General features: G+C 34.1%; 1 protein-coding gene across 1 annotated transcript in view; it reads left to right on the top strand.

Moving 5' to 3' along the window:
• LOC138707576 (uncharacterized) overlaps window positions 1–12,488 on the top strand; it is a 60,860-nt gene that overhangs the window by 33,272 nt on the left and 15,100 nt on the right. The window contains exons 6-9 of the mRNA XM_069837172.1: window positions 1,476–1,615; window positions 4,470–4,609; window positions 5,857–5,996; window positions 7,655–7,805. Of these exons, the coding sequence (XP_069693273.1) occupies window positions 1,476–1,615; window positions 4,470–4,609; window positions 5,857–5,996; window positions 7,655–7,805 (571 nt within the window). The remainder of the gene's footprint in view (window positions 1–1,475; window positions 1,616–4,469; window positions 4,610–5,856; window positions 5,997–7,654; window positions 7,806–12,488) is intronic.

The raw sequence follows: 12,488 nt of genomic DNA, 5'->3' as shown, positions 1-12,488 counted from the left end.
CACATTGTGAGGCATGCTGAAAGGTTGATCCATGAATTACAGTAGCGTGCAAATTAATCCGAACACGACATATTTTTACATTTTCTGTCATTGTTGGCCTCACAGCTGCTCATACTGCTTTAATTGACATCTATAGTACGTGTAATTCCATTGTTGAAGGTCTGTCATTATTTTTTTTATAATATGTGACATTTTGCCTGTCGTTTTGTACTTATAAGCATTTCAGTTGTGTTGAAGACTTAATACTGCAATCCTGTGTACATTCTGTCGTCTTCACAAATGGATACAACTCCACAAAAACGGTCTAAAATTATAACATTAGCACAGCATTCTTCTATGACACAGAGGCAAATTGATGCAGAATGTCACATGGGTTTGGCTACTGTTAATTCGATCATAAAACGATACAGGGAGACTGGATCCATCACACCCCAGAAAAAAGGAAACTGTGGCCGGAAAAGGAAGACTTCACCTGCAGATGATCGTTTAATTGTCAGGAAAAGTAAATTAAATCCTAGACTAACTGCTGTCGACTTAACCCGCGAGTTAATGGCTACCACTGGGGCGAATATTCATGTCACAACAGTGCGGCTTTTGGAAGCTGGACGAAGGGCTCATAAGCCTATTAAGAAGCAACTGCTAACCCCTGTTATGTGCAAAAAACGCTTAATGTGGGCAAAATTACATCAACACTGGACAGTGAATGACTGGAAGGATGTACTTTTTTCCGATGAGTCTCATTTCGAGGTCCACGGCCACCGTGTTACTTACGTACGGAAAGGATCCAAAAAAGTAATAGCAGCTCATCTCCAACAAGCACCCAAATACCCCCCCCCCCCTAAAGTAATGTTTTGCAGTTGTTTTACACATGAAGGGCCTGGAGCATTAATACCTATCAAGGGAATGATGAATTCTGACAAATGTATTCACTTATTGGAAACCAGAATCGTACTCCAGCTGCAAAAATCATTTCCGGATGGCAGAGGTGTGTTCCAACAAGACCTGGCACCATGCCATACGTCTCGAAAAACTACAGAATTCTTCAACAAGAAGAATATTCAGGTACTCCCCTGGCCAGGCAACTCACCTGACATCAACCCCATTGAGAACTTGTGGTCAATTTGCAAAAGAAGAATGCAAAAAATGGATTGTTCTACAAAGGAGAAGATAATTTCTGCCCTCATTGGTGTATGGTTTCGCGATGAAGAAATGAAGAATATTTTTGGGAAATTAGTGGAATCCATGCCAAATCGTCTCAGAGCTGTTATTAGGAACAAGGGAGGCCACATAGATTACTGAGGTATGTCTTAGATCCTTTTTTTTTTATCCCGTTTGAGTGTTTTTGCATAAGTAATTACGTTGTTCGGATTAATTTGCACGCTGCTGTATTGTCATTGAAGCGTGGGTGTGCAGTGACTTCATATTCTTCAGTTTTACAGTTTTGTATCAGTCAACAAATGTCTTCTCATTTGCAGACAATGCCATGGGGTCCATTATCAGTAGTTCAGATGGAAACACCACAGGAATCAAACGATGGACCTATATTATGGATTCGTCCTGGTGAGCAGCTAGTTCCAACAGCAGAAATGGCAAAGTCACCAGCAAAAAGGAGAAGGTAAGTACTTGAATCAGTTTAAGACATCACTGGTCAAATTCAGATGACAATCACATCAAAATGGAAGGGGTTGCAAATTCGTCTCTGTCTGGTTGATTTTTAAGTGTTGGTTATTACCTGTTGGAAAAATTTTCTTCGAACAGCACTGTACTCTGTACAGGAAATTTTTGTCACAACCAGTAGCTCAGTTATGGTGGAATAATTACCATCGTGTTTTTGTAAAGTCAATGGATTTCTAATGCTGTTCAGATTTACTTCGTTTTGAAAGTTCCTAAATCTTTCCTTGAATGCAGGTATTTAACTCTTTCTAAAATTAAATAAAAACATATTTTGCAGTACAAAAGCCAGTTGAACTTAATTAGGGCTAGAAAGAGTTAGAGCAGGTATGGACATTCCTTTCCAAGAAAGTATTTTTTTTTATATCAAAAGAAAGCCCTAAGTCTTAAGAAAATACATGTTGTCACTTTAGCTCGGTATTTCATCTTTCTCAAAAGTTATAACAGTAAAAATCCAATGATGCACTAGTCTCAGCAAAATGCCGAGTATGCGACCACCCAAACATACTCTTTGTAGTGAGTGACCTCTCTGAGGTGAAAAATTCTTTAAGATGAATATAAACTGACATCAATAGTGCTGGCATATTCGATAGCACATCTTAATTAATAATAATGTGGCACCACATGGCAATGTTTTTCTTTATCATTCTTTATGGCCTTGTTTTTCGTTGTTTTAACAGATGGTTGCTTTACTTTCTTTGTTCTTGTGCGTTGTGTGGATCCTGTCTTCAAGTTTTTTTTTTCTTTTTCTTTTATTTTTTCATGCTTTGTATGCATCGTTATAATGGCGACTATACAGAAGAAATTAACTATCGGACAGAAAGTGAAAATAATAAGGGATGTCGAGATTGAACCAAACTGTGGGGGGGGGGGGAAAATTGTGCCTCACTATTTAAAGAGTTAGAAAATATTGTAATGAAATTTATTGTAAATAATAATCAATTATAGGCCTAATTAAATGATTATAATGTTTGGTATATGACACATATTAGTGCTAGTTATTATAGCCTTTCCTTCCCATTTTATGCAAATCCGCTTTTATGGAAAGTCATACAATTTTTAACTAAATGAAATGAAATTTTGTACAGAAGCTATTTATGTTCAACATGATGTGTGTACAAATTTCTAAAACCTAGTTCAAATTCAGTTCAAATTCCTAGTTCAGAAAAGTCAAATTTCACCTAAGTATAAGATGAGTAACCAGACTTCAAACCACACACTGCCATTTGAAGGAACATATACATGTATCAGGTCTCACAGAGGACCCAATCTGTAGGATATATGCAATGGATGTTGTGTCATCACCTCATACTCTGGTGGATTGTCCAGGTTTAAGCCATATCAGACATCAATACCACAGGAAACATGTTGTCTCCTGAGGAAATTCAGGAAATTAAACCCAGCAGCATCATAAAGCTGGTCACCCACTGTGGTCTCCTTCGATGATTCTAGTCTTTAGGGTACACAAGGGGTCATCCGTGCCTAAATACTTCTGTCCCTGACATGCAGATATACATACATTTTTGTTAGATGCATATTACATTTCCAGTTTGATATGAGAATCTCTGTTTTGTTCCTTTTTTCTTTCTTCACGAAATGTCATCCCAATATTATGTCACTGTTGACTATTTCTGTTGATATTTGACCCTGTAGAACTTACTTTCACCAGCATTGTTATCAGTCACTGCTGGCAGCTATAAATATACACCAAAAACAAGTTTCTCATTGTTTTGTCTAAATACCAGAGTGCTGCATTGGAGTTAAATCACTCGCTTGAACTCCGTCAAGTGTCGCACCCTCGAGTGAGATACGATCGGTCGTGATACGCTCGTAATAAATAGAAGCACAGTACAAGGTCATCTCACTGACATGTCTTGTCTTGTATGGAAGGCGACAGATAAGATACACATATGTTTTGCTCACACGGTAAAAATAAGCTTTATTTTGTGTGTTTATGACAAACATTTAATGAAACAGTCAATGGAACGTACCAAAACAGGAACATGAAGTTATAAATAAAATAGTATGAAAAACTTCGATGTACAGTTGTTATTGCTAATTAATAATTATTTAATATTTGATTTACCACACATATATATATATATATAATATGATAGGTCCATACATAATGTTCCGCCTATATACTGCGACAATGTAGAAACGTTTTACAAAATATTATTGATATAGTAGTAGATTAATAACAATATTAGTACAGAGATAACGTCACAGAAAATATAATAAAACGAATAATCATGCTGCACAACTGTTACAGACGCAAAGATTGATACACTAATTATTAGAGATTATTATTATTATTATTATTATTATTATTATTATTATTATTATTATTACTAGAAAACTTGGTACAGTTCTTGCATTATCGTGATTGTGTTCTCCGTTTATAATAATTACATTTACATCCAATAACATCAGATGTGGCAAAAACAAAATTACTCCTGTGGGGGGGGGGGCATTTACCTACAACATTTATATTACATTTTAAAGCAAGTTTTGTAGTTGTACTATGGAGAGGTTAGTTAAACACTGCAAAGTTTTGAAATGATAAACATCTTTGATGTTACTACACAGTTCATCACTGTAACAAGAACGAATGTCTAATGCTCGGCTTATACTGCTCGAGGATTTATCGCTCGTGACAATTTTACCCATCATGCATGTGTGCTGCCTATCGGATTATGCTATGAACTACTTGACGCTCGAGCGAAAACATCCAATGCAGACCTCTGATAAATATCGATCTTTATGGGTGATGTTTAAATTATATTCTTTTTTTTCAGGACTGGCATTAATGAGCTACGAAATCTGCAGTATTTACCAAGACTTTCAGAAGCTCGTGAATACATGTTTGAAGATCGAACAAAAGCCCATGCTGATCATGTAGGACATGGCCTCGACAGGATGACCACTGCTGCTGTGGGTGAGTGAAACAGATATCCCGAAACTTTGTTATTTCACATGAAGAGGTTGAAAGATGTATTTAAATAGATATCGACAGAAGAAATTTGAATTGTACTTCCCCTGTACTTTCGAGAAACTCATTGTTGAAAAAGCGACAACTCCAGTTATTAAACAAAACTTGTACTTAATGTACAAGAAGTTTGCTGTCTCTTTGGCTGAGTGAGACTAAAGACAATAATCTTATACCTTGATGAGACTGCCAGAAGATATGTGAGGTGTGTTTTCTGATATAGAGTAATTAATTAATTCAGTCATTCATTGTTTTCTGACCAACTACAGATCTTTCACTGCAAACCCAGCATTCTTCAATATTTCCTATTTTCTGCCTTCCTCTTAGTCTCATATGATCCATATATCTTAAAGTTGTCTATCATCTGATATCTTCTTCTGCCCCGAACTTTTCTTCTGTTCACCATTCCTTCCAGTGCATCCATCAGTAGGCAATTTCTTCTTGGCCAGTGATCCAACCAATTCATTTTTCTCTTCCTGATCAACATCATTCTTTTTTCACCTACTCTTTCCAACACAGCTTCATTTCTTATTTTGTCAGTTCATTTCACATGCTTCATTCATGTCTATATCCACATTTCAAATGCTTCTCGTAGCTTCTCTTCACTTTGTCGTAATGCCCGTGTTTCTGTCCCGTACAATGTCATACTTCACACAGAGCACTTCATTAGCCTCTTCCTTAGTTTTTTTTTTTTCCTAGAGATCCGCAGAAGATGCTTTTTTTTTTTCTGTTAAAAACTTCCTTTGCCATTGCTGTCCTTTTGACTTCTTGACAGCGGCTCATTTTATTGCTTATAATACACCCCAAGTATTTTAAGTTGTATGAAGTAATTATATTTTTAAAATATGGAGTCATTAGAAATTACTTCAATTTCACTGTATAAATATACAGTAGTATAATTCATTGCCATTCATTAGTATTTAAGTGTTATTGGTGTGAAACTTGTATTACTTGCGTTTGACATACATGCCAAAAAACAGTCGTCTCTATTTGTTTTGCAAAAGAAAGGCATGATAGTGATCATATCATTAAAATGTTAGTAGTTAGTTAAAAGTACCTAGCTTGAAAAATGTTGATCTGTAACCTAAAAAGTAGTAATTGTGCGTAATGTAGTGTAACAATTACTGATAAATATATGGGTATACCAGTTTTATATTTGATGTTGAACTATATATATTTATTTGCATCACTTTCAGGTATATTGAAAGCTGTGCATGGTAGTCAAAGCTATGATCATAATCGTGTTACCAAAGATGTGGTAGCTTTTTATGCCGGGGATTTCCCAGACTTAGTTGAAAAGCTTCAGTTGGATCTCCATGAACCACCAATATCACAGGTAATGTTACATTTATGTCTATGCTGTGCAGGGTACAAGTCTTGTATTCTGTTCGTGAGTGAACACAAAGAACATGTGATTGCACACAGGTCTGCAAATCTGTTTATGGTTTTGTAAAGCTGAGTGCTGATATAAAAATATAGATAACAATGGAATTGTGGGCGTGGTTGAATTTGGTTGTGTTGCCAAATCATTTTCTAAACTGACTAAGGGATAATAGACAGTGATACTTTTTTTTTTGTGTGTGCGTGCGTGCGCGCGCGTGCTCTTCCAGTTTGTTACGGGAAATGGTACTACCACTAATCGATCCTTTACATAGGTTTGTTGGTTGTCAAATTTTTTTATGATCAACCAGTATCGTATACTTTTCGGGAAAGAAGCTGATACAGGTGATCTGAAACACTCCGTATATAGGGGGAGAGAGAGAAATAAAACATGCTCAATTAGAAAATGAAAATATGTAGAATTAAAAAGAAACTCTTCAACGAAGAATGTCGCATGATGGTTTCTATATCTATTTCGTATGTGCTAGTTTTTAACAATGCATGTCATGCTATAGAATAATAATCATCATCAGCCCTACAGGTCCACAGAAGTGAACTAGAGATGGTTTCATGATTCTGTTTATGATACCCATTGATTATACTATATTCATGAATGTCTAAATCTGCTAAGAAAGATAATTTGTAGCCAAGATATTTAAATTCTTTAACTCTTTCCAAAATATTTCCATTAATATAAATCTTGCTGGAAATGGCTCTTTGCCACAAAAAGTCATAATTTTAGTTTTGTCGGTATAAATTTCCATAGAGCATTTATCTGCTATGAGTTTCAAATTTTATATGGACCTTTGTAAATCGTTCTCTGAATAGAATAATAATGATGATGATAATAATAATAATAATTTTGTAAATCATGCCAAAAATTTGAAGGAACGATGGACAGGTTGTCCTAGATTGACACCATATGAATATCTTGCTAGATACATCAATGTATATCAACTAGTATATCATTATATACAGTATCTAATTAAATGAGAAAAAAAGTAGCCAAACTCTACCTGCAAGATCCAAAAGCTATAATGATGGAAAACAATATCGCTATAGTACGTAAAAAGGAAATGTAAAAAAAATTATTCATAAATAAACCTGAAAATCATAAAATACTATTAAATTATAGCTACCCACCAAAAATACAAAAGATAATAAGATCAAAGCTAATATAACCTCATAAGAAATTGTCTGAGCAACAGCACGCAATCCACCCAATAATGCATAATTAGAATTAGATGATCAACCAGCAATTATAACAGTGCTTGGCAATACAAACTGACAAGAAAATATAAGCAAATAAACCATGTATAGTAACGTGTAGGAATATCATCAAGACTTGCCAAATTGTTGATGTAGCTATCTCTAATATAAATACGTTAGTAGATTATTATTATTACACCAATTATTATCCTTCATACTTCAGGAAATAATATAAAAGGTACACTAAATATCATTTTATTATTCATGGTGTAATGGTGTACCAGACTTGAATATATTACAGAAAAAAATAATTTTGGGCATTTGCAAGATGTTTGGCTAGCATTATAATGTTCCTAATTGTGATCCAATAATCGTAATTGTTCAATATTTTTATCTATATTTCAGTGTGTGCAGTGGCTAGAAGACGCAAAGTTAAATCAGTTACGCCGAGAGGGGATTCGGTATGCTCGAATTCAACTCTTCGATAATGATATCTATTTTCTACCTCGCAATATCATCCATCAGTTCCGTACTGTTTCTGCAGTAACGAGTATTGGTAAGTATAAAGTGAATAGGCCTATAAACTTTGTAATATGTATATCATTCTTTTTCATTGAATACAGCGTGAATTTTTTAAAGTTTTACAAAACACTATGCAACTTTTGTTGGAGACTTACATGTATTATGTTCATTGGTGACCAGTCTCTTATGATGTTACGAAATGTTCCGTTGTCTATAATAGCAGTAAATACAGAGCCTTAGAATAGACGTTTCATCCATGAGTGTGCAGCTGCACATGGCGGCTGAAAGCTTTCTGTTTCCCAGCAGAGTCAAATATTCATAGCCCTTTAAAGTCAAGCACATAGATTGCTCATGCAAATTATAGTTACATTACCTCTGTCATAGAAGATGTTTCAAATTATGTCCTTGTACCGCCACACATCTCTCTCACCCTTTTAAAAAAAATTTGCATTAACACGAATTTGCTGCAATTTCGCTTCTTATACTGCTTTCATTTCTTGCATCATAATTGTGTTGGTTATTCCAATATGCTTTATTTTATTTATTTTTTAAAGAATGTCCACTGTAAGATCTTGAAAGTAATGTTTCTAATAAAAAAATTGTCATGTACCACTTTATTTATTCAGAAATTGCAGGCACATGGTAATGTGAGTAGAGTAAATTTCTGCAATTGAGTGTTGGGTAATGTTAATAATGGCTCTATTGATACACATTTATTTTTTTTATCAAGGATGAAGCATGGTTTTATTTACATGGTGGTATATGGCTCGATAACTCTTCATAGACAAAGTAGATAAATAATGACATATACATTATTTTGATAAGTTTGTGCGGTTAGGAGACCAATACAATATCTTTATGTCCAGAAAAATGTGCTCCAATAATTGGAAAATTAATTTTAGTTTTGAAAGACAGCATACATTTCACTCAACATCATAGTGAAAGATCTTTTAAATGGAAGAAAACTAAAACAGGTCATTTCTAATAGAGAAGCGTGAAATTAATTTTAAAAGATACATTTATTCGAAAGAATTGAGACAGTACTGGGTGGAAAGGAGGGTTATAATTTTTACGGACAAAACCTATAACCATAGCAGCCACACCTCTCCAAAGTCATAGATTGATGACAGCAGAGCAGTTTGTTAGCCCCAGTGTTGGAAGACAAAAGACTAATCATAGTCCTTTCTGGAGGAGAGACTGATTTATTCCCAATGTCTTCCACATATGTATTGTAGATGTAATCTGAAGAACACTGATTATCGCAAGAAAATGGACACAAAATTTCATTCATTGATTAAAAATTAAACGTATTTAGATTTTCCACAAATTCTTTCCTAGTGACAGATGATGCTTACTCCTGTAACAGCTTCAAATATCAAATTCACTAAAATCATGAATATTTAGCTTTCAGACACAAATACATGTTTTGATGAAACCATTATAAAAACGATATTTAACAGTTTTGTGAAAGAGCATGAAGCAAATATATTAACTACATAATAAACAGAACCCTCGCAGAAAATAGCCACATTAGCCTAAGACTTACTTCCTCACTTAAAGCAGGTCTATATCATATTAAACTCATTTGGACAGATATAAAACAATGATTCAGCAGCAGTAGTACCGTATTTAAAATTATAGACGTCGAACATGTAATAGATAGTTTTTAAGTTGTTACTGCAGTATTGAGAAGTGGAAGCCAACATAAAGTGTATTCATCTAGTCTGTAATTGTAGATTTTAGCAATTAAAACGTTTACTGAAATTCACATTCATATTTATATCAATAGTACCTATATAAACATAAGATAGAACATGGTGCAGTCAAAGCAAGTGGATGAAAATCAAGTAAACATGCCTAAGGAACTAAACCTTGAGAGTAATGTTCCAGATATTTTCAGATGTTTCGAACATAACTTTGAAATCTTAATGGAAGCATCAGGTAATGACAAGATAGATGACGAAATGAAAGTCGCTGTAGTTTTGAATGTTAGGGTTGAAGATGCCGTGGAACTCAACATATTTGAGCTCTCAGAAGAAGAAAATAATTATTAAGATGTAAGAAATGCATTTGAAACATAATATTTAGCATTTATTTAACCTGGTAAGGATAAGACCATGAGCCTTCTGTTCCCCTATACCAGGGGATTACAACTGCAATATTAAGAATAAAATTAAAATTATGACATATGCCAGCCTGAAGAAAAATGTGTTTGTGGAAAGATTTAATTTTAATAATCGCGTCCAACAAGATAATGAAAGCATTGACTTGTTTGTAACAGACCTTCGTAAGATGGTGAAATCATGTGAATATAAAGAACAAACTGATGGGATGATTCAAGATCGAATTGTTCTGGAAGTTCAAGATAAAATGTTACAAGAAAGACTTCTCTGGTAGCCAGATCTAAGTCTAGAAAAAGTAATAGAAAAATGCTAAGTTGCTAAAATAACAAGTGGTCATGTGAAAAAGATGAGAGAGGGAAACTGATGCTAAGAAAATAGTCACTTTAATTGGTCAGACTGATGTCACAAAAAGCGATTCTGTGTATAAAAAATATCTAGCTCTGGGAGATATGACAAGAAAACAGCATGCGACAAGGAAGATGTGTAGTATATTTGTACAAAATGTAAGGAAAAACATAAAGTGCAATGCCCATCTTTTGGCAAAGTCTGCAATATCTGTGGTATCAGGTATTTTTTTACTGTAGATTGTAAAAAAGGAGAATAAATTCACATCTGAATATAAATACAATAAATGAGTAATTGATAATTTAAACTTAAAGCTTAAAAATGAGAAAAGAGTAGGTACGTAATGTACAAATACAAAATAAAAGTGTAAAATTTAAGCTAGTACAGGTGCAGACGTGATTATCGTAATTGTACTAAAGAAACTCAAATGTGCAAAAATAAATCCCACATGTGTAATACTTAAAGCAGTTGGGAGACATAAGATAAGGTCTACTAGAGAGGGGGACCTCTGATTGTCAAATTGAAGTACAGGGTAACAGATTACAAATGTATGCAAACAGAAAGCTAGTAGGATTTCAGATTAAAAGTCAGTTTTACTACGATATGTCTGCAAGAATTTGACCTGAGTTTAAACCTAAAGATAATGTAATTCAGAGGGATAAGACATGGGACCCAGTAATAATTGTAAAGGAATTTAATGCTCCAAGGTCTTATGTAGTAAGAGATGAAAATAACAGAGACTTAAGAAGAAACTATGTACATATAAGAAAATCTTAAAATAGTACGGAATTCAAAGACAGGATTTATGATGATAATATAAATACTGATAGTGAGCAAAGTGGAAAGAGTGTATATGTTAATTCAACTCAGGATGAAAATGTAAGCTGTAATGATAACAGTAATAATATTAATGCAGTAGTAAGTACTAGGTCAGGCCGCATTATAAAACCTAGTAAATGTACAAGGATTTTATATATTAAATTGCATTGTTCTCTTTTGTAAAGAGGGAGATGTAATAGATAGTTGTTAAGTTGGCACTACAGTAGCAGGAGTGTGGAAGTCAACATGGCATGTGTTCACCTAGTTCATTGGTGCCCAATCTTTTTTGCCTTAACTAGGTCTGCATTGAAACTGTACCCCTAACTCTGCCCACACCACTTACATAAGATGCAATAAAACGACTCTGATAGTTATTTCGTTAACATGTGCTTTGTAATATTGTACTATCAAATACAAATCTTACAAAATTTTGTAGTAACAAAATTAAAAGATCACATTTAAAATAATTTCAGATTTATATTTACATGTATCATCAAGTATTGCATGGTGCGAGACAACATGATGTAATTAGTCCGCCATTTCCAATTATCTTTGACATACCCCTGACACATACTCATCTTGGGATCTGCTAAACTAGTCTGAAATTGTGAATTGTAGTACCATAATTGTTCACTAAGTTTCGCATTCATTTCAATAACAATAATACCTATATAAACATAAGATAGAACAGAGCATTTGTGTACCAAAGATTCAAAGAAATAAGAGTGTACAAATGACAGGACTCATGCTTATATGTAGTCTATACTGAGGAATATTATTGCATTACAGATGATGTAGTGAAAAATATTGTTGAACAATTCTTAATTGAAGGTACAACAGGCAGTAGTCACATTTCAGCTCAGGAAGAGTCAGGGTCAGAAGATTCAAGTGGAAGAGAACAAGTCTGAAACAACTGTAATAAGAGTGTGAATATTGTGCAGAATTGTGTGATAATTGCCAAATATTTGAAATGTAGGAATTGACGTAAATTTTTACAAAGTGTTTATGTAGAATGTACCACAACACTGATAACCAATATGTAGACTGCCAACATCTACCTCTCATCAGTTACAATAAGCGCTTGCTCTTCACCTTTCTATTTACTGTTTTCAAGAGCCAAAATTGGAGAATTAAGCTGTAGTCATAGTGCACAGTTACACTTCTGTTCGAACAAAACGCAAATTCTTGTTAAAATATCAATCATGTTCAGCTATAGACTTGTAAATTTAAAATAATCAGATTTCTTGTAGTATCAGTGTATAGTATTCCATGTGGTGATAGTTTAAGTTAAAAAGAAGGAATACATCTAACTTCTCCTAACTGCTGGCTTTTATAGACAAATGATACAGTTATTGTTGGACCATCGAATCTATGCCCCTTCAGCGCTGTCGTCGTTTTTGGAAAAGTTAATGCCTCTACTCACCTCATTC

This window comes from Periplaneta americana, chromosome 10 (genome assembly GCF_040183065.1).
Source record: "Periplaneta americana isolate PAMFEO1 chromosome 10, P.americana_PAMFEO1_priV1, whole genome shotgun sequence".
Lineage (NCBI taxonomy): Eukaryota > Metazoa > Arthropoda > Insecta > Blattodea > Blattidae > Periplaneta > Periplaneta americana.
This window is presented reverse-complemented; position numbering and strand designations above follow the sequence as displayed.